The sequence below is a fragment of the Archocentrus centrarchus genome, chromosome 19 (genome assembly GCF_007364275.1).
Source record: "Archocentrus centrarchus isolate MPI-CPG fArcCen1 chromosome 19, fArcCen1, whole genome shotgun sequence".
NCBI lineage: Eukaryota > Metazoa > Chordata > Actinopteri > Cichliformes > Cichlidae > Archocentrus > Archocentrus centrarchus.
Genome location: NC_044364.1, coordinates 28,965,053 through 28,988,476, shown reverse-complemented (window position 1 = coordinate 28,988,476; position 23,424 = coordinate 28,965,053). Strand labels below are relative to the sequence as shown.

The 23,424-nt window shown below is 41.8% G+C and overlaps 1 protein-coding gene across 1 annotated transcript; it reads left to right on the top strand.

Annotated features, from left to right (window-relative positions):
* Positions 1-1,740: 1,740 nt before the first annotated feature.
* scn4aa (sodium channel, voltage-gated, type IV, alpha, a) lies at positions 1,741-23,104 on the top strand. Its single transcript, XM_030755491.1, has 26 exons — positions 1,741-1,995; positions 2,178-2,296; positions 2,393-2,482; positions 2,563-2,691; positions 5,281-5,372; positions 5,514-5,807; positions 5,894-5,961; positions 6,123-6,260; positions 6,374-6,571; positions 8,190-8,360; positions 8,476-8,605; positions 9,086-9,324; positions 9,407-9,580; positions 9,687-10,043; positions 14,622-15,104; positions 16,038-16,079; positions 16,168-16,291; positions 16,428-16,582; positions 16,699-16,872; positions 16,992-17,114; positions 18,244-18,525; positions 18,634-18,687; positions 19,206-19,343; positions 19,451-19,555; positions 21,418-21,688; positions 21,804-23,104. Exons 1-26 carry the CDS (start codon positions 1,741-1,743, stop codon positions 23,102-23,104), a joined length of 5,706 nt encoding a protein of 1,901 aa, XP_030611351.1.
* The last annotated feature ends 320 nt before the right edge of the window (positions 23,105-23,424 follow it).

Here is a 23,424-nt window from a genome sequence, read left to right as displayed (position 1 = left end):
GGGCACCCCTTTACCTGCAGAAGAGATAAAGAGATAAGATAAAACTTTAATGATCCCACGACGGGGAAATTTGCGCATTACAGCAGCTCAGTACAGAGAAAAATTAAAAGGATGAGTAAGACCAAATAACTAAACTAAAACTAAAATAGAATAGAATAAAATAAAATAAAATAGCAAAAAAACTATACACATATATGTGTATATATATATGTATATATGCATAAGCACTATATACATAAATATATATATCAATGTCAATACACACATTTACATATACACACATATACACACACATCAAAACACTATAAACAGATATCAGAACTCTCTTAATTCTTCATATCATAGATTCAACAGTGTGTTGAAAACATTCCTCAGAGATTTTGGTCCATATTGAGGTGACAGCATTACACAGTTGCTGCTCATTTGTGTCCCCCATTCTCCACCACATCCCAAAGCTGCTCTATTGAATTGATTTCTGGAGACTGTGGAGGCCATTTGAATAAGGTGAACTCACTGTCATGTTCAAGAAGCTAGTTTGAGACGATTTGAGCTTTGTGCCCTGCTCGAAGCAGCCATCAGAAGAAGGGTACACACCTGTGGTGGTGGAGCGGGTCATCTACCAGTCAGAAGGTAGGTGGATTGATTCCTGGCTCCTCCTGTCCATGTGTTCAAAAATCTATTAAGATACGGATACTAAACCCTGAGCTGCATCCACTGGAGTATGAGTGTGTGAATAGTAAAAGGTAGGCAGGTGCTTAGGTATAGATAAAAGCCTGTGTGAATGTATGCGTGACTGGGTGAATGAGACATGTAGCACGATTTCAGGTTCTTCAGCAGGCAATGTTCTTCCAATCTTCTGTTGTCCAGTTTTGGTCACCTGTAGCCTCAGTGTGGTTTTCTGCTGCTGTAGCCCACATGTCCCTGGAAGCAGGTTTGACATGTTGTGTGATGGTCTTCTGTATACCTTGGTTCAATGAATTTGAGTTACTCTTGCTTTCATGTCAGTGTGTAATGTAATAACTGTAAAAAATATGTATAATGTTTATAAATCTTTTTTACAGGCTATTAAATGCATTGTAAAGCATATATAAACATAATTTGGATGGCTATTATAAAACTGCTGTTTGTTATATATGATTATAAAGTGGCAGGCAGAGAGGCAGTATTATAAAACAGAAGACTGTTAACCTGGAGATGGAGGTTTCCATCAGTCGTTCACTTTTACTCAGTGTTTGGGAATCCAACAGGTGTGGCTGCATCGCAGTCTGGCTCAGATGAGGCTGCCTGAGATGATTGCACCCACTCGAGACAAATTCCACCTGAAGAGGCAGAGCAAGTTTCAGAACCACCCCCAAAGTGGCTCTCTGCTCAGTGACACTTAAAACCGCACAAGCGACATAGAACAGATAAGGAGGACAAGAAGTCAGACACAAGATGACATAAAAAAGCTGGGCAATTACAACATGAAAGACCCCATACACACAAGTTCACCTGTGTGTGTGCACAGTATTAGAACACGGCTGAAAATCCCTGTTGTACTGCTTACATCACTTTCAGAAAACTCATGTTTTGTTTTGCCTCGGCTTGAAAGTTTAGGTATGTCCCTTTTGCATATGACAGCTGGATCTACTGTATCTCAAAAACCTTGGTTGTTTCATATTCTCTGTATTCACTCATTGTCCTCCCTCCAGCTCCTTCTAGGGAAACCCCGGCGTGGCGGTATCCCTTCGCGATGCAAAGATGGCGCCCTTGCTTCCTCCCCCAGGCACCGATACGTTTCGCCCTTTCACTCGGGAATCACTGGCGAAGATCAAGAGGCTCAAAGAGGAAAGAAAAAAGGCCGCAGAAGTAGAGGCCGATGAGGAGGAAGAACCAGCAACCCCCAATGCTGATCTGGAGGCGGGCAAGAATCTGCCTCTGATCTATGGAGACCCTCCACCAGAACTGCTCAACACACCCCTGGAGGACATAGACCCCTTCTATGAAACACAGAAAGTCAGTATGAGCACATCTGGCAATAAAACCTCAGCAGAATAAACACTGTGCACACTTGACTGCCTTAAAATATGACACAAACAACTGTTATTACAGCTCCATGCAGCAGCTCTTAGAGCATTTGTTGAAATGTTGTTTTGGGCTACAATTTGAATTTCTATAGATAATTATGTGTTTTTCAGACATTCATTGTGATCAGCAAAGGAAACACAATCTACAGGTTCAACGCTGAACCGGCTTGCTACATTCTGAGCCCCTTTAGTTTGGTTAGGAGAGGAGCCATCAAAATTCTCATACATTCATATCCTTTTGATTTATTTAGTGTATTTTGGTATGAATGGTAGGTAATCAATAAATAATGATGATATTCATGTATATTTCCTTAATCCTGACTTAAATTATTTAGCATGTTCATCATGATTACAATTCTATCGAATTGTGTATTCATGACGATGAGCAACCCACCAGCATGGAGTAAAACTGTTGAGTAAGTAGCTCATCACTCATTATTCTTATGTTACACCTAACACTACTTTTACTAATTAGTCCTGCTTAATTTCTTTCTAGATATGTTTTTACTGGTATTTATACCTTTGAGGCAACAGTCAAAGTGTTGTCTCGAGGTTTCTGTGTTGGATCTTTTACATTCCTTCGAGATCCATGGAATTGGCTGGATTTCATGGTGATCAGCATGGCGTAAGTATCTGGGTGCACCTTTATCTAAACTATGTCGTTTCAGTTGATAAATGGTTTGTAGCAAAACTCTTCATTTTAGTCCCTGACATACTTTACGACACAGAGTGTCTTAGTTCACACTTGATTTGGCACTTTCACACTTCACTGATGACCTTCTCCTGGTGGTGCAGCTCCCAGCTCACTTGTCCCATGCACACACCTCCCCTCCCAGCACGCTACTGCCAGTAAAGAGACACACATGCCCGCTGCCCCACCCCTCCCCTCAAAACCACAACCCACCGTCATATACCCCCACTGCTCGACTTAGGCCGGGGAGCCGTCTAGCCTACCAGGCGGCTGCAAATGCAGAGAGCGGACACAGCACCCTGTCCATGAGCTGTTGGAAAGTGGCCGGGGCCCTGAACAAGCTGAAAGGAAGCGTCACAAATTGGTACAAACCATTTGGAGTGGAGAAAACTATCTTTTCCTTAGACTCTGGACACAAGGGAATCTGCCAGTAGGCCTTGGTCAAATCCAGTGAAAAAATAAACGAGCAGTGCCTCGAGTGCCAGGAGCTCGTCAACCTGAGACATGGGATATGTGTCAGACTGTGACACCTCATTCACCTTGCAATAGTCAACACAGAACCGGATAGAACCATCTGTCCTCACAACCAGAACTATGAGGCGACTCTGTGCACTGTGCGACTTTTCTATTACTCCCATCTCCAGCATGGCTGCTAATTACCTCTACACGATTTGCCTCTTGTGTTCAGGTAACCAGTAGGGCCATGAACGCACCGTCACCACAGGGTGAGTTCAAAATGGTGCTGTATGAGGGTGGTGAGACCAGGTTGGGGGGGGGGGGGGGGGGGGCACATCTGCGAAACATTGCTGCAATGATTCGATGTTCGCTCTCTGGGTCCGCATGAGATGGTTGTCAAAATGGAGTGAGGACGGAGTTATTGATCTTTTACCAGGCTCACCAGACAGATGGATGCTTCCTTCCTCCATGGTGACCTCCATGGTTGTAGATCTGTGTGGCCCTACCCCCCTTTGATCACGCCACCTCACAGTCGACATCCCCCACTTGTTGTGCGACCACAAATGGTCCTTGCCATTTGGCGAGTAATTTTGAACTGGATGAAAGGAGTAACACGAGCGCTTTATCTCCCAGTGCAAATTGTCTGAGCCTAGCCCCTCTGTCATACAGGCGTTTCTGACATTCCTGGGCCTGGGGCAAAGTCTTCCATGACACCCTCCCTAGTGTGTGCAACTTTGCTCTCATGTCCAGAAGGTATTGAATTTTGTTCTTACTCGAGCTTGGACCTTCCTCCGAGTTTACTCGTAGTATATCCAAATAGCAGCTCAAAGGGAGAAAATCCTGTGGTGGCCTGGGGCACCTCCTGCACTGCGCTGCAGAGGGTCTATGCAGTGATTGTAATTGTGTTCATCTTCATGAATGAACTTTCGATTCATGGACTTTAAGGTCTTATTCAGGTGCTCTACCAGCCCATTGGTTTGGGGGTGGTAATGCCCAGTAATTTGTACAGTTCCTTCAAGGTGTGTGACATGAACGAGGTGCCCTAGTCTGTCAATATCTCTTTTGGGATACCGACTTGAAAGATGACCAGAAGCAGTGCCTCCACCACACTCTTTGCAGAGATGTTGCAAAACGGCACTGCCTCGGGATGCCCTTGTGCAACATCTCACAGGGTTGTGTAGTCTACCAGGACTAACACAAACCGGAATCCCCGGTGAAATGGCCCAGTGAGGTCCACGCCAATGTGCTTGAATAGGGCCTCCAGTAATGGTAATGGGCACAAAAGTGCTTTTGGATTGGCCAACTGGTTTACCAATTGCCATTCCAGGCAGGATGCACACCGTTGGCGCACATTCCCCCTGATGCCTGGCCAATAAAATGGGGTCACTTTTCTTATATCCCATGTGGTGAGCCATCAGGTTAAAATGAGCCACATGAGAAACTACTTCCCGATGGCTCTTAGACACCAATAATTGGGTGTATTCCTCTCCTGTGCCGGCGTTACGGCTCACCTGATGAAATCTATTCCTAATCAGTACAAAGTGGGAGAATGATTGTGCTGTGGCAGGAATGGATCATGGGAGCTTATTTCCCTAGCCTTGACCAGTATTATATTATTATCAGCCATAATAAAGTCTTCCCTTTTTTTGGTTAACCTCTTGCCCAATACTGCAGTTTATGTGGGCACAATCTTCCTGCATTTCTTCACACAAAAATCTTGCCCCATGCCTCCTCGTTCAGTGGCAGATCCAGGCCATTTTTAGCTCAGCTGTTTCAAATAAAAAGTCGAGGTACTGCCACAGCCTAGGAGTTCCACAAAAACGTTGGCTATAACTCGAGAACGATATCGCCTAGGACAGTCAAATTCACACCATATATGCGTACTGTTCAAGCCAGACCCATCAAACTTCACACACTCATTCACTGACTTCACTATAAAAGCCCCCCCCCCCCCTCCCCCCATTATAAATGCAAAGCAGTAGGGTTGGCACCCACTCAGCGGTGCTCTTGCTATGGTTTATGGTGAGACCATTGCTTACATCTTGACATGTTTGTGTCTTTTCACAGTTATGTCACTGAGTTTGTTGACCTCGGCAATGTGTCTGCTCTGAGGACATTTCGTGTACTTCGAGCCCTCAAAACAATTACTGTGATTCCTGGTATGCTTTCTATTTTAATACAAGATTAATTGTTTAACTGCACTCACTACAGTAATAATAAAAAACTGTTTTTTATTTGTTGTTTCTGAGATATTTGACTTCCAAATATGCATTATGGATGTATTACTTGTATTTTGCCAGGTTTGAAAACAATTGTGGCTGCTTTGATCCAGTCAGTGAAGAAAATGGGGGACGTGATGATCCTGACGGTTTTTGCTCTTGGGGTTTTTGCCCTCGTTGGTCTTCAGCTTTTTATGGGAAACCTGCGTCAGAAATGTGTGCGATGGCCCATCCAAACAAACGACACCGCGTTTGAATTTTTGATTGACACCTCTTCATTTAATAACACAGTGAACTTCAACAACACCATGGGCTTCAACAATACAACATATTTCAACAGCACTTTCAATTTCACTGAATATATTGAAAACTCAGGTATTTTTTTATTGTTTAACTCATTTTCAGTCTATGTTGGCTGCAGTGGTGTAGCTTTCCCAATTTCTTCCCTTGTTTGATTATAGAGAATCACTACTTTTTGGAAGGCAGCCAAGATGCTCTGCTTTGTGGAAACAGCTCTGATGCTGGGTATGTATCATCACAAAGAGGCTACAATGCTAATTTTGTCTTTTATTTGGGGTGGGGGGGGTGGGGGTTTCAGTCCAGAAACGAGCCTTAATCAAAGATTTAGAAAGGTTGTAAGTGGTATTTGGAGGCTGTAGTTGATAAGTTTTCTTCTCTGCTGATAGGAAGTGCCCAAAAGGATATACATGCATGAAGGCTGGGAGGAACCCCAACTTTGGCTACACCAGCTTTGATTCTTTTGGCTGGGCCTTCCTTGCCCTCTTCAGACTCATGACCCAGGACTTCTGGGAGAACCTTTTCCAGCTGGTTGGCACTTCTTTCATTTGCTTCACTGTGGTTTATGCATTATACCTTTTAAATAAATATTGTGAAGAAATTTGTCCTTAGTTCTCGTAGTTTCTTTTCTGCTCTTAAAACAGATCCTGAGGTCAGCTGGTAAGACATACATGCTGTTCTTTGTGGTCGTTATCTTTCTGGGCTCCTTCTACCTCATCAACCTCATCCTGGCTGTGGTAGCCATGGCTTATGATGAACAGAATCAGGCAACTCGGCAGGAGGCCATTGAAAAAGAGGAGGAGTTCCAGCGGCTGCTAGAACAAGCCAAGATTCAGGAGCAGGTAACCTGCACCAACCTGTTTCACTGGCTCAGAATCAGTGAAAAAGCTGATTTATTGAATGAAATAACTGACTGACTACAGTCACAGCCAAACGTTTTGGCAGTGGCACAAATTTTGTGTTTCAGACACTTTGCTGCTTCAGTTTTTATTGTGATTAATTTTTGCAAAAATAATCAAAAGCATTTCATAAGACCTTAATGGACAAATAAATTAAATGAATGCAAAGAGTCCATATTTACAGTGTTGACCCTTCTTCTCTGTGGTGGATGATGGATGTCAGCTTCTCAGCCAAACCCTGACTGATGGCGTTCTATTCCGGCCTTATCGGTGTTTCAACTCGATCAGTTTGTGGACTTTTGCTTGTTCACCTGCTGTTTAAGGATTTCCTGGTCGTGGATCCAAACTATTAATCTGATTATGTCCGAGCCATTTACAGTGCTTAACAAATGTATTAGACCACCTGTCATAAAGACAAATATTTTAGAAATCTGTCAAATCTGTCACACTTGTTTTAAACTTGTACAGTTATTCATTCTGCAAATAACAAACTGAATTCATGTTTTTATACCCAAATTTGAGCCAGGACACTGGAATTGAGTCAGAAATTATCGAGCAATAACATTCAACTACTGAAACTAGTTTTCCTGTTCAGGAATGCAAGTAAATAATTGTAATTTGGCATCTTAATCAAAAAATAATAATGTGCTTTACTATTTTTGGGCGGGGGGGGGGGGGGGGGGGGGGGTTGTAAAATAGCAAGTTTGATTTTTCATGGATAACAAAAAAACAACAACTATATTTTAGTATTAAAAATATTATTTTGATTAAAGAGTTTGTGCATACTGGTGGATTAACCATTACAGATACATAGTTGCCAATTCTGTTAATTTAGGGCAGCTGTGACATGAACCTTACACTGGTTGGTGGTCTGATAAATGTGTTAAGCGCTGTGGTTAACAGTTTTCCTTTGTGGTGCTCTGCATGCTGAAAAATGCACAGAAGAAGTTGGTGTTTGCCGGGATCCTGGATTGCAAATAAAAGCTGCAGTAGCAAAGTGTATAAAACAAAAAATGTGTGATCCACTGCACAAACTTCTAGCCACAACTGTTTCTATTTAGTGTCCGAGGCAATCCCTGGTTCAGTGCTAGCTTACATTACTTTACCATACCTGCTCATACTGTCCACATGTTGACAGACCCGTCGCTATGGGCGGGCCCTAGGGGGCCGTGCCCGCCCACTGATACGCTTGGGCCCGCCCACCCAAGCCAGATCGCTAATCAAGCTAATAATAGTGGTGCCCCCCCTGTTGGATTTCATAAGCCCCCCTTAAGAGTGAGATCTGGCGACGGGACTGCATGTTGAGCCTTTCAGATCATCCTAACAAGTCAGAACTAATCTCACCTTCCAGCCTTTAGGCCAAAATTCCAGCTGCAGGCTTTGCTGTGATATGGCTCATAGCAAATTTAAAACAATTTTTTTTTAAATTGTTTAGTACTGAATTATGATAAACACATATTTTAAAATTAAAATAACAAAATACCTACCTTTAACATGTTTGAACTGATGTGGATTTTATAAAATATAAATCTTAGTGAATGTTTTATCTTCTACCCATAAGGCTAAGATTCTTGGTAGCCAAGGCACTCTAACCAGCAAGCAGTCGCTCAGCCATCACACTGCATCTGATCTGACAGATGATGAACGGAGCCTCGAACATGATGAAATTATCAAGGATTGTAACGGGAGAGTTGTTCCCCGACTGATGATCAGAGCACCTACCATGGACGAAGTTAGTCACTTCATATTTACTCATGCGCATATATGAGTGTTTTTACAAACCTTTATCTTGTACATTACAAACCTTGGCTTTTATTTTATGAGAAATTCACAAAATATTTTTATAGTCCGCTGTGGATTATGAACGCAGAGAGAAGTCACTGGGCTCTGTGCACAGCATGCTTCAACTGGATGAACCTTGCCTGACACAGAGAACTGCCAGTGCTCTGACTGTGCTCACTGTAGCTGCCATTGAAGGTACGGCACCAAACAGAAACACTATACTGATCATACACTTCCAAAATAAAGGATGTTTTCTACATTTGATTACAGTAAAATCTCTATTTCACTGTAATGTTTTTTCATACCACATGGTGAAATTTAGGGGGGCCATCGGGCGTGTGTGTGTGTGTGTGTGTCTGTGTGTGTGTGTGTGTGTGTGTGTGTGAAGAAATACACAAGGCTTAGCATTAGATGCTCTGGTGTGAGCACTAATTCCTAAGATTATCTAGCAGTTGTTAACATTGTATCCTAGGCCTATACAGCAGCATTGTCTTGACCTTATCATAGTGAGGATAATCATATTGTGTGCAGCAGAGATCCTTGTCAGACATGGTGCTAAGCTAGGTCTATTTCAGCACAGCCACAATCTGAAACAAGAAGATGCCAACTTTAGGTTTAAGCTTTAGGCTTATGTAAGGTTTAATATTACCTTTCCTTCTCTGCCTCTTTCTCTAGAGTTCGAGGAGGCTCAGAGGCCATGCCCGCCTGGCTGGTACAAATTTGCTGACATTTTCCTGAAGTGGGACTGCTGTGCCCCCTGGGTAGTCTTCAAAAAGTGGGTGTACTTTGTTGTGATGGACCCTTTTGTTGACCTGGCTATCACTATCTGCATTGTGCTCAACACCCTCTTCATGGCCATGGAACACTACCCCATGACCCCGGAGTTTGACTACATGCTCTCAGTGGGGAATCTGGTATGTGACACATAAAATTTGACCTTACTTTAAATTTAAATCACATTTGAGAGCTGACAAAAGAAACATTCAACTCTTTTAGGTTTTCACTGGGATTTTCACAGCGGAAATGGTCTTCAAGCTTATCGCTATGGATCCGTACTACTACTTTCAAGTTGGCTGGAACATTTTCGACAGCATCATCGTCACGCTCAGTCTGGTGGAACTGGGTCTGGCAAATGTTCAGGGTCTGTCAGTCCTTAGGTCGTTCCGTCTGGTGAGACACATTGATTTCATTTTTTTGCATCAGTGTATCACAGTGGCATTACTTACCATGCAATTACTCAACGTCTTTATTTATTTCTGTCCCGCATTGGTGATAGCTTCGAGTTTTTAAACTGGCAAAGTCCTGGCCCACTCTCAACATGCTCATCAAGATCATCGGTAACTCAGTAGGCGCTTTAGGAAACCTGACTTTGGTGCTGGCCATCATCGTCTTCATTTTTGCCGTTGTGGGCATGCAGCTGTTTGGCAAGAACTACAAGGACTGTGTATGCAAGATCTCATCAGACTGCGAGCTGCCACGCTGGCACATGCACGACTTCTTCCACTCGTTCCTTATCGTGTTTCGCATCCTGTGCGGGGAGTGGATCGAGACCATGTGGGACTGCATGGAGGTGTCCGGAACTGGGATGTGTTTAGTTGTCTTCATGTTGGTCATGGTCATTGGAAATCTAGTGGTGAGTCCATACTTTCATCACACTGAAGCATGGAGGCGTGTAATTCAAACCGAATACTCAAATCAAAAAATACAGAGGCGTCTGTGTCTGTGGCCAAAAGCTCTTCCTGCTCCTTGTAATTTCCCACAGGGAGCATGATGAGAAACGATCTCAGGAATCCAGTTGTGATCTTGCAAATAATGACCCTGCAAAACCCCAACTCTTTGCAACCTTTTATTGGTTGTGCTGAATTATCACACAATATCGTTAGATGTGAGACTTTGATCTTTTATGTCTTTTCAAAGTCTTACTTTATAGTAGGCATCAGGGTGAATACTGTGTGATGTTAACCAGCAACAGCGTTGAGTGCTCACATTGAGTAGAAAAGCACAATGTAAGGTCCAGTCCATTTACCATTTTATTTAGAGAAACTTGTCAGTTTTTGTGCATGATGAGTTCAAATAGACATGATTCCCGTCTTCTTCCTGTGCTGTCACTTTGTAGTCAGGACTTAAACTGGTATACATCATATCTAAAATAGATGGTTAATGCTGAGCTCACCTGTGCCACGATCACTACTGTGAATGTGTAACGCTGACAGGCTGTTTTGCAAAATCTTTCTAAAGCTAACAGTGATCTTATTATGATGTCAGGAGATTTTGTGGGCCACCTGTTTGAGCAGTCTGCTGTTAACCCCCCAGCTGAGGGGGATACAAGGAGACACAGATAGAGCTGGAGGAAAAAACATCAAAACCATCTCCCTTATATTGTGTATGTCTCCATTGTGCAGCCAAGAAAATTCTGACCCATCACAGCACAGACACCCATCCTCTGTGGTCGACCTGTGGTAGGAAGCAGCAGATCCTCTGGGTTCTACTGGACACAGGGTGTCCGTGGATCAGGCTTATTACTCCGCATCTCACAGATGTTTTGATATTTGGGAGTGGTGGCCTAGGGGAGAAGAAGAGGGTTCATCACTGAGAGGACCCTGGTTCAAATCTGTGGGTCCCTGAGCAAGGCCCTTACCCCTAGGTTGCTCCCTGGGTGCCTTCTGGCTACCCCCTGCTCCATGTTGTGCTGTCTGTACTACATACCTGATGGGTTAAGTGCAGAGACTGAATCTCACTGCATGTATATGACAAATAAAGCTCTTTCTGTCTCTTCTCATGTTCCTCAAGCTGCTCCTGAGCAGTTTTTGTGGCGTGATAGAGCTCATCATCTTACTGATGGTTTAGATTGATGGCACATGTCAGAGTGATATTTATATGAATTCAAGGATCCAAAATTTCTCAGGAGAACATTGTGTTGTAACAAGCTGTGTTATAACCACCTGTCAGTGGTTTAGTTGATGTGCGTGACCAGTTGAAGTACATATTTACCGTATTTTTCGGACTATAAGCCGCTACTTTTTTCCCACGTTTTGAACCATGCGGCTTATAGCCCGGTGCGGCGTTTCTGTGGATTTTTCTTTAACCACCAGGGGGCTCTTTAGCAGGATATGAATCATGGGACGTCAAAGTTGGAAATCAAAGAAGAAAGCGCCAACAAGTGCTAGCAGCAGGCACAAAAGAGATTTTTTTCAAACTCCCTCATCATGGAAACCACAAAAAGAACTTCCTATGATGCCGCTTTTAAGTTGAGGGCTATCGACCTGGCACTACAGGAGGGAAATAGAGCCGCTGCACGTAAGCTCGGCGTGAACGAATCAATGGTGAATTGACTTGTTATAACTCAAATTTGGGGTTGTCTGTCCCCCTCTGCTGAGTGCCGAGTAATTGTGGAAAACCGAGAGCGGCGGAGATACCAGCGGCTTATAGCCCGGTGCGGCTTATATATGTACGTTTCCAGTTTTTTCCAAAAAATTTGTAGGTGCGGCTTATAGTATGGTGCGCTCTATAGTCCGGAAAATACGGTATGTTTGCAAAAACAATTCAGACCATCTTCACTGCGGATAACTAACTGAATGTGAGTTAAATAATACCAACATATATAATTTAACATAACAGCCCCTGAACTGATTGAGTTGTACAAACCTTCTCACAGAGTCTGGGTCATTTTGTGTGACGTGGCTTCAGAGTTTGTAATGCTTTCTGAAGAATGCCAAGTGTCTGGAGCATGAAAATGCTGCCCTCTGACCTTTTTATCTTGGCCTCACAAAACAAGGCCATACAGATGATCACTGTCAGACATCATTTCAGCATCATATTTAATGACCAGAGCCAAAACCATTTCCTGTCAGGTTATTCATAGAAATAAAAAGGAAATGGCTCATCATCAAGCACTGAAGTATTGTGTTAGCCACACTGTGCCAAAATTATTGAGGCTTCTTGGATCTTAAACTCTTAACCTTCCATTAATAATCCTGAGCATGATTATGTTGCACATAAATGTACACTTTTTTCTCTAATATAAATCCAAATAATATGCTTACAAGGTTCACAAGAGGGGTTTCTATTTAAATCAAATGACTTGAGCCACCAAACAGTGGTTTTGACCTTGAGTATGTGCTAAGATCCGGCTCAAGTAAGCATGCTGCCACTGATGGAACAAACACGGACAGCTGAGCGAGCACGGCTCAGGTAGCAGGGGGACTGGGTGTAAAGGAGAAGTCATTTGAGATCAGATTGAACCCTAATTGATGTAGAGGTAATCATATTGAGCCATCAACACCACAGCATATGGAGCAGAGAAGATTTAAAGGGGACCTATTATGCTTTTCCTTATTTTATGTCATATATAAACTGTTGAATGGATGGTCATATTAAAATGTTTCAAATAATGAGGTCAGCACATGCACAAGTAATCCCTGCCAGCCTTCAGGCAGCTCAAGCTTCAGAGTACTGGAAAAATAAAAGCTCAGCAACAATAAGACATAATTGAGGTGGATATCCTTAACAGATTTTGCTGTTTGAGAAGGGTAGCCAATCAGAAGAAAGCTGGCTTAGAGGGAGGGGCTGTTTTGAACTGAGAATAATGCAGAGTATTCTCTTGAGTTGAGCATGAAATAGTCATTTTAACTTGGATTTTTTTGTAGAGTCCAATTGATATAAGATTTTTAAGACTGATACCGATACCGATATTTGGCGATCTAAAAAGTCAATATTTCAACTTCTTTCAGCCACACAAATCACACAAATTTCCAAAACATTCGTTATGTGTAATTATTAATGAAGTTTTAAAAATGATGTTGTTTTACTGTCACAACAAGTCTGATGATTACACATTTACGCTGTGCCTGACTGTGCCTGAGTCTACTCAGATCAGCTGGATTTTCCATGTGTTGCCAAAGGGATGTAGCAGCGTACCCTCTAGTGGACAAACTCTGCAACATCAACACTAATAACATTGATGAAGGGTGTTTCTCCTGTCTCTTCTTTAGTTTTTAATGTTCATTTATCAGCTATTATAAAAGCTGATAATGATTTGCCTATCTGCACACAATAACAGCCTATATGGACTCTAATTTCTAGAGACATGTACTGGAGATTTTGTGCTTTTTTTTTTCTCAAGCAAATTTTGAATCAAAACTCATAAGTTTTGATTTGAATTCTTTATTGATTTTGGCATCTCTACTTCCTCTCCCTTAAAAAGATTTATACATATTATTTCTATATTGTCAGTGTTAAGGACGTGAGGAGTTTCTCAGAGCTGAAAACGTTTATTAAAACATTTTGAGGAGTGCACCAAATCACTTTTTTTGGCAAAAGTTTGGTGGGAATTTCAGTTCAACTGTATTAAATCTGATACTGTTACTTTTATGCACAGTTTTATTTGGCTTAAACAAATATGAATATTACATGTCAGTAAGAGCTGTTGGCTGTGGCTTCAGATAAAACCAGCAGACATGATTTTCATTAGTCCAGAGTTTTATTGCCTCTTCTCATCTATTTTGCAGCAAGGAATTGACAGAGCAAATTTCCCAATAGGTCACAGTATTCCTCTAAGACGAGGAACAAACTTCTCACTTCATCAGGTTACCGGAACTGCACAAAGGAAATGGAATTTGAAACAACTGGCAAATCACCTGAATTATATTCCAGGAGACCAGGAACATGACCCTGAAAAGACACTATAACTTGTACCACAGTTATTTTTTCACCCATCAAAGACCATCAAATCCATTTCCTATCCTTGATTGTCGGGTTTGGTTTTTGTGCAGCTCATCCTGTCCATCAGCTTTATTTTCTTATTGACACCTCTGACACTGGACTAAGCGAGACGAGCGTTCCCGCTTGTCTGTGTAACCGTGATCTCCCGCTAAACCTGGGTAATAGAACCCGAGAAACTGACTAACATGTTTAAGTAACTAAAGATCGCTGCATCTGAGACAGGAGGCAGACAGCAGATATTTGTTGATGTGCCGTCACAAGAACAATTTGATACGTGACGTCTGCTCGAGCCAGTCCAGACTTCTGTGTTTAGTTCAGCTCCCTGATCACTGGATATAAACTTTATCACCATTTGCAGGCAAACAGCAATTCTGATGTGCAACAATTGTTTATGAAAATGCATAATAGGAAACTGTTAATTCTATGTGTGAAATATGGGATGCACATTTGATGTATATTCATGGTTACCTCCATCACTCTTTCAACTCAGGTGCTGAACCTCTTCTTGGCCTTGCTGCTCAGCTCGTTCAGTGGAGACAACCTCTCTGCAGGAGAAGACGATGGTGAGATGAACAATCTTCAGATTGCCATCGGCAGGATCACGCGGGGCATTGACTGGCTGAAGGCGTTCATCATTCAAAATGTCCTGCGGACTCTTGGCAGAAAGCCCAAGGAGCCTGACGAGGGCCCCGCTGATGACATCGACCCTAAAACGGAAGGAATTGAAATGAACCATTTGGACGACGGTCAGACTTTCAAACTGGCAGATGGGATATCAGGTTGCCTAGTTGAAGGCCGGCCTTCTGGATTTACCGTGGATGGAGAGTTTAGTCTTAGTGTGCCAATTGCCCAAGGAGAGTCCGACTTTGAAAATCTGGGAGAGGACGATGAGGATGACGAAGATGATGCTAATGATACCAGTGATGCTGATGCCTCTGAGATTTTAGATGAGAGAAACAGCCAACAGACTACTGTAAGAAAACCAGAAGAGAAAACATCTGTTTTTCTACTCATTTATCATCTACCAATTAATCTGTCAGTGCTGATATATCATCTACTCAAAGTCTTACACAGTTTATTTCAAATAATTATCAGCTTTAATTTAGTATCAATCTTTAGTATCAATCTTTAATGGCTCCAAGTCAGTGATGACCCCAAACCCAACTCTGAACCCTAAGTGGAGACGAGCCAGAAGTACTTTTTTCTGAGAAAATTTAAACAGCTTTTGGTGTCAGTTAAAAATATTATTTTCTTTGACTTGTGAGAACAATTTTTAAAAAGAATAGAAAATGCATTTTTTGATGATGGTTTGGGCTTCTGACGGTCAATTCATATGGAAAGTATATACTGCATAAGGAAAGTTACAGTAGGTTTTGTTCACAGGCTAGAACAATGACTTAAACTTTTATAATCTGTCCAGCATTAAACAAATGCAGCAAACACATGTGTGCTGTGTAATGTGGAGGGGTCCATTTGATAGTAATGCCAACTGGGCCCCTCCTACCTTCTGGGGCCTGGTGACCCCACTGACTACACTGCCAGGAGGTGCATTTTCGAGTTGAACCCTTTGTGAGACTAAAGCAGTATTTCAAGCATCACAAAAGCTAAACAGCATGGATCAAATCAGTCTAAAGTACCTATTTAGAACACAAAGAGTATGATCTGCTGAAATTATGTTTTTGTTGTAGTTATAGCATATAGAAGCTGACACATAATGTGACAGATGTTTCCCTCACACGTTACCTTTGTGTTGCTGCTAAGGAGCAAAGAAAATGCAGATAAAAAACTATAATTTTTTATAAGTTTATTTTGATGTTCTCTGAAAGGTAGGCTTCAGGTCACCTTTGATGTTTATCGTGCTGCTATGAACACTTACATTTTTTTTAATGTTCCTGCACGGTTTCAGGAAAACGTGAACGATCACAGAAGTATCCCAGGAAATGTCAAAGTGAGTTATGGCTATTTTCATCTGTGTAATTAGAAGATCTGTACTGTACAGTTTGCATAACTGAGCTTTAATTATGTTTCTTGTCCAGCTGATGGGTGCTCTGACTGATGCAGACTCTTCGGTATGCAGCACAGCGGACTGGCGACCACCTGAGCCTGAACCAGAACCAGAAGAGGAAGAGCCATTGGAGCCAGAGGCCTGCTTCACCGACAGTATGAACAGCAAATTTATTTTTTTAAAAAAGAATAAAATAAAATCACTTTGAGCTCTAAAACTTCTCACTGACAGTTTTTAAGTAGCAGTGCTTTAGTCTGACACGAGGTAATCCTAATCCTTCACTTTCCTCAGACTGCGTGAAGCGCTGGCCGTGTCTGATGGTGGACATCACCCAAGAAAAAGGCAAGAAATGGTGGAACCTCCGCAAGACCTGCTTCACTATTGTGGAGCATGACTGGTTTGAAACCTTCATAATCTTTATGATCCTCCTCAGCAGTGGAGCTCTGGTGAGTGCCATCCTAAGAGCAACAAATTTAGAAATGATGACCTTTCTATGATGGCCTTAAGACACTCGGATCCTGTTATGAAATGTATCTAGGTATATAATGTTTTCTTTTGGCAGGCTTTTGAAGATATATTCATAGAAAAGCGCAGAACCATCAAAATTATTCTGGAGTATGCTGACAAGGTCTTCACCTACATCTTTGTCATCGAGATGCTCCTTAAATGGGTTGCATATGGCTTTAAGACCTACTTCACCAATGCCTGGTGTTGGTTAGACTTTTTCATTGTAGATGTAAGTTTCACTGCTTGCCTGTATGTGTGATATTTATCAGAAGATACAGATGGACATTTCCTATGCTAGATAAAGTTTGTGGTAGCACTTGAATAGGAAATATTTTGATTCTGCCACAGATTTCCCTGATTAGTTTAGTTGCCAACTGGCTGGGCTACTCTGACCTTGGGCCAATCAAATCCCTCAGAACCCTCAGGGCACTGAGGCCTCTTCGAGCACTATCAAGATTTGAAGGGATGAGGGTAAGTTATTGGCTACTGGTGCTCATTTCTTTATATAGGTTGCATGTTAACATTGATTTAGGAGACGCAGACCTGTGACATTTAATGCACTCTTGTCCTAATTTGCCTGGCTTTGTCCTACTGTGTTTGTCGATGCATGCTTACACAACAGAGCGGATCAGGTGAGTTTCATTTGATTATCTAAGCACTGCATTCATTTGAAGTCATTTTGTTGTTATAGTACTGTGCAAAAGTCTTGAGCCACCGATTCTTTCTGTATAGTTTCTTTCCAATGAACCAGACTTTCGTGTAATTTTTTAAAGTGGTCTCGAGCAATAGCTCTCCAGGCTTTCTTTGTTTGTTAAGCCACTTAGCACTGATTTATCAATTATTCAAGCCTAAAAAAGTCATCTAACTCAAGGGATGAACCAGTGTAGCAGCCTGTAACAAAAACACATGATTGTTCCCATTTGGCAGGCATAAAAGAGGATTTTTGCACCAACCAGGTGAGTCCCAAAGTGTTATTAGCTAAAAACTTATTTGCTGTCATGGTGTGCTGTATATTCTAAAAAAAACTGGACAAGTGGAGGACAAAAGAAAAAGAGAGGGAGAAGTCCAAGAGTGAGTAAAACACGGTGGAGGCTGTGTCGTGGTTTGGGGCTGCATTTCAGCCAGTGATGTTTGGGATCTTGTTAAAAGTGATGAAATTATGAAGTCAGAAGAGTACCATCAGATTTTGATAGAAAAACTCACAGTGGAACACTATCAGCCATCGACTGTCCTCCCCAGAGCCCGGACATCAACATTAGTGTGGGATAATCGACAGCGAACGATACAAAAGGCAGAACCATCAAAACAAAAGGAGCTTTAATGTCCTCCAAGAAGCCTGGAGAACTATTTCTGAAAAGTACTTAAAGAAATGTCTAGAAACCTTGTCTAACAGAGTTCAGGCTGTGTTGAAGAATAAAGGTAGTCATACCAAATATTGACCTTCAGTACATTGCTGTACCCATTTCTCGTTTTCCTAACAAATGAGAAATGAGGGGTGACTTTGCACAGAAGTGCAAGTCCTACAAACTGAATAAATTATGGAATAAATCTGTATATTTATTGTAATGTAAATCTTAACCGAGTCCTCTCTTGTGGGCAGGTGGTGGTAAATGCTCTTGTTGGAGCAATTCCCTCCATCTTCAATGTGCTGCTGGTGTGTCTGATTTTCTGGCTCATCTTCAGCATCATGGGAGTTAATTTGTTTGCCGGGAAGTTCTACCGCTGCATCAACACCACATCAGAGGAGCTTTTCCCCATCACTGAAGTCAATAACCGGAGCGACTGCATGGCCGTCAAAGAAGCCACACAGGAGGCCCGCTGGGTCAACATCAAAGTTAACTATGACAACGTTGCACAGGGCTACCTGTCCCTGCTTCAAGTGGTGAGAAGTGTCGATTGAGTTAATTCAGTTTTAACATTCAGGATAATGGAACATTAGTAGTCATATTTACTGATGCACATTTTAATTTCATATTTTCTCTGACTGCAGGCAACTTTTAAAGGCTGGATGGACATCATGTATGCTGCCGTTGACTCGAGAGAGGTAACAATTTATTATCTTTGCAGTTCTGGGTACTAAATACAGGAATCCTCATTTGGGGCAATGTATTTTTTAAGGAGCTGCCATCAGTCCAACTGCCATTATTTCCTTAGAAGTGTGCATGTGCATTGCAGCCCTACACAATAAAGCAATCAAATGAAGAAAACCTTGTAATAAATAAATAAATAATCAGCCAACATAACCTGTAAGCAGCATTTGTGCAAACCCAGCAGGAATGGAGACCTCAACAAAGGTGCTTTGTTTTACAGTACTTATCATACAGTGGTCTTCATTCATTAATCATACAAGTTAAAAATCTCTCTGCATGAATCCCACTGTCCAGTCCAAATGTGTGGCAGTCATTATTAAGTGAGTCGTCTTTCTTTGGATCAGCAGTTACTCTTTCTGGTCTGTAACACATTTAAGTGCTAGCTTTCTACCTGGCCTTCCCCACACTGTCTCACAATCATCTCTCACTTAAATCTGAAGAGTATTTATTCACCTGTATTTTTTCCACTTAGGTTGAAGAGCAACCATCCTATGAAATCAACCTCTACATGTACATGTACTTTGTCATCTTCATTATCTTTGGCGCTTTCTTCACTCTCAACCTCTTCATTGGTGTCATTATTGACAATTTTAACCAGCAAAAGAGAAAGATAAGTATAAGGAATAGTGCCAATAGCAATGATATACATTTAATTTTAAACTGTGCCGCAATTATTTAAATTCATATAATGACAGTTGAATTGTATTCTGTCTGCACTTTGGAGACAAGGACATCTTTATGACTGAGGAACAAAAGAAGTACTATGAAGCAATGAAGAAACTTGGTTCCAAGAAGCCGCAGAAGCCGATTCCACGTCCAACGGTGAGACATTATGATTATTTTAGTTGTCTGTCATAGCAACATGTTACATCGTTCAGTCCAATACTAAAAAACTTGCATGTACGAATGATGTCAGCAGAAGTAATGACGCATCATGTTGGCACTCATATTCTGACTATGTCATCAGTAACCTCCAGAGGTGGCAAAAGTACTGACATTCTGTACTTAAGTAGAAGCACAAGTACTTGTGTTAAAAAATACTTTGGTAAAAGTCGAAGTACTGGTTCAACTTCTTTACTTAAGTAAAAGTAAAAAAGTACAGGCTCTGAAATTTACTCAAAGTAAGAAAGTAAAAGTAACTCTTTGGAGGACGTTTCTACCTGCTATTTTTGTGTAAAGCTAACTGAACCTTATTATATATTATTGTAATAATATAAAATAATATTACATGAGAATACAAACGTTATTCCAATCTAAATTTTAATCCTAATGAATGCACTCAGCTTCAATCTGTTGTGTAGGACACAAACTGTTAAAGGGAATTTAAACACAGCTCTGTTCTCTGTGTCCTCCATAGTAGAGGGTGACTGTGCCTCCACCTAAACACCAACATGAGGATACTCAGGGGTTACAGTGGGATTCAGAAGCTGGAGGAACCCTAAGATCAGCTGTAGTGGCTCTGCATGGGGAGAAGAATCACAGCTTTCTATTGTAGCTGCAGTAAATGATGTTGGTGTGCAGGCTGTGATCAGCTGACCTGCTGCTGCTGCTGCTCTGAGGTTTACTGCTCTGTGTGGATGAAGTGAACTCACAAAGATGTAACCCAGTATTTCACAGCTCTCTGAGCTGATCTCCATCCCCTACACTGACAGCATACAGGCTGTAGAAATGTTGGACTCAGTGAATGAATCTCAGCTTCAGCAGCTTTGATTCAAACTCATCTCTGCTGCACTGATGTAACCTGTAACTGTGACCATGAACACAGCCTCTGTGCACCAACACAGAGCTTTACTGTAAATACAGTACAACAAGCTGACCTGTTTATTACACACTAAACTGCAGTATTTTCATACAATCTTTGAATAACACAAAGTCAGCATACTTCAGTTTATTTTCCAGTCCTTACCTTTTAATCTAACCTCTCTTCTTCCTCTCCTGTCCTCTTTCTCCATCTCTGAGTGAACTTCTCTCTCTTTGCTCTCCCTGAAATACAGCAGCTCTGCTTTTAGCTAGCAGACACACTGTGTGACAAACTGCACACACTTTGTGTGTTTGCTGATATTTGTTGAGCATTTAGAAATGTTGCATTTACCTGTCACATGTTACTCCCTTTCTGCTCACTCCTCTTCAGTAGCTGTTTATGTCCCGCGAGTACAACTTACAGACTTGGTCGTGTCCGCTGTAACCCCTGATTATAGCGCTATAAATGATACATTAATTATATGGGTTTGCGTATTTAGTCCCTTTGTACCCGATAAGCCCCGATGATGGAGTACGATGGAGTGACGCCAGTACGATTGTCTCTTATGTGTTATCGTTCTTCCGTTTAGGCTCAGATCGCTTGATGACTGACGGCGCGCTGACCGAAAACACAAACTTCTCCCTGACGTGTTAAAAAGTAACGAGTCTGTTTTGAAAATGTAAGAAGTAGAAAGTACTGATACTTCTGTAAAAATGTAGGGAGTAAAAGTAAAAAGTACTCAGAAAAATAAATACTCAAGTAAAGTACAGATACCTAAAAAATCTACTTAAGTACAGTAACGAAGTATTTGTACTTCGTTACTTCCCACCTCTGGTAACCTCTGTGCTGACCTTTTCTGCACACTGCTGGTGTTAACAGGCCAAATGACTGTCCTGGATTTGTATTTCTGTTTTTCACTTGCTTAACCTCCTCTCCTCTGCAGAACCTAATCCAAGGCATAGTATTTGACTTAATCAGTCAGCAGTTCTTTGACATCTTCATTATGGTCCTCATTTGCCTCAATATGGTGAGCATGATGGTGGAAACAGATGACCAAAGTGCAGAGAAGGAGGATTTCCTATTTAAATTGAACGTGGCTTTCATTGTGGTCTTCACTGGAGAGTGTGTGTTGAAGCTCTTTGCCCTGCGGCAGTACTACTTCACCAACGGGTGGAACATTTTTGACTTTATCGTGGTCATCTTGTCAATAGCTGGTGGGTAACTAATGATTTGAAAGCACAGTTGTGAACTGCTTGGACACTGTAATCTGCTGCTTTACTCCTGCAGATATATTGATATTATGCTCCTTCTCTGTACTGTTTCTTGCAGGTACAATGCTTTCAGACCTAATTGAGAAGTACTTTGTGTCACCAACTCTTTTCAGAGTGATCAGATTGGCCAGGATAGGCAGGATTCTGCGTCTTATTAAAGGAGCTAAGGGCATTCGGACGCTTCTCTTTGCCCTAATGATGTCCCTACCTGCTCTATTCAATATTGGTCTCCTGCTCTTCCTCATTATGTTCATCTTCTCCATATTTGGCATGTCAAACTTTGCCTATGTCAAAAAAGGGGCTGGAATTGATGACATATTTAATTTTGAGACATTTGGCGGAAGCATCATCTGCTTGTTTCAGATTACAACATCCGCAGGTTGGGATGGGCTTTTACTTCCAATGCTGAACCGGGAGCCTCCAGACTGTGATCCAGACTTTGAGCATCCTGGCACAAATGTAAAGGGTAACTGTGGAAGCCCTGGCATGGGCATGATGTTCTTCTGCAGCTACATCATTGTCTCATTCTTGGTGGTGGTCAATATGTACATTGCCATCATCTTGGAGAACTTCAATGTGGCACAGGAGGAGAGTGGTGATCCGCTCTGTGAGGAAGACTTTGAGATGTTCAATGAGACTTGGGAGAAGTTTGACATTGATGGAACTCAGTTTATTGAGTACAGCCAGCTCTCAGATTTTTGTGATGCCTTGCAGGAGCCACTGAGGGTTGCCAAACCCAATCGGTTTCACCTGATTGAAATGGATCTCCCCTTGGTTATTGGAGACAGGATCCACTGCCTGGATGTGTTGTTGGCTGTCACTCAGATGGTCTTGGGAGACACAGTGGAGATGGCAGCAATGAGGATGAGCATTGAGGCCAAATTTACTGAGAGCAACCCCACCTCAGATTCCTTTGCACCAGTTACCTCAACAGTACGCTGCAAAGAAGAACAGAGAGCTGCTGTTGTCATTCAGAGGGCTTATCGCAACCACCTTCTGAAGCGCTGCATACGCCATGCAGCTTTTATGCATCAATCTAAGAGGATGGGGAGAAAGGAACAAAATGAAGATCCACCAGAAAAAGAGGGGTTGCTTGCACGAAGGTTAGGAGTTCTCTATGGGAGTAATTCAGACCTTGCAGAGGAAATGGAGCGAGCTGCTTTAGAAACTTTGGCAAGCCGACAGCCCTCTAATCCTGAGAGAGTGTCACACTACAGAGAGGCCCAGTGTGCTGCAGAAACCCCTGAGCAAAATATCATTGCTGTTCCTGTAGAAATCACTAATGAGGTTTTATTACATTCTGCCCCCAACCAACACCTCTTGACTCTACAAGTGAACCTGAGAGAGTCAGTTGTATAACAAACTGCACAAAAGAATTATTTATCTCTTTCCTCTATTTTTATTTTTTTTTTTTACCAGTGATGGAAGCAGTTTTAGTTAATAAAAAGTGTCACTGATGTATTTTTTCACTTTAGATGAAGAAGAGGCTAATTGATGTTTATAATGCAGTTTTTATAACTAAACCTGAGAATCCATTCATCTTTTTTCATGCAATATTTAATTTTCTCTGGAGTTGAAAGTGGAACTGAAGAGTGTACTACAAAGCAGGATCAACATAGCCAGATTTTTGTGTGTGTGTGTGTGTGTGTGTGTGTGTGTGTGTGTGTGTGTGTGTGTGT

What these genes read in the sequence shown, in the direction of transcription:
- scn4aa (XM_030755491.1), top strand. Translation starts at nt 1,741, where the DNA reads ATGGCGCCCTTGCTTCCTCCCCCAGGCACCGATACGTTTCGCCCTTTC. An exon ending in AGAGGCCTGCTTCACCGACA is followed by an intron (nt 16,292 to 16,427) that starts GTATGAACAGCA and finishes CACTTTCCTCAG; the next exon opens with ACTGCGTGAAGCGCTGGCCG. An exon ending in TAGACTTTTTCATTGTAGAT is followed by an intron (nt 16,873 to 16,991) that starts GTAAGTTTCACT and finishes ATTCTGCCACAG; the next exon opens with ATTTCCCTGATTAGTTTAGT.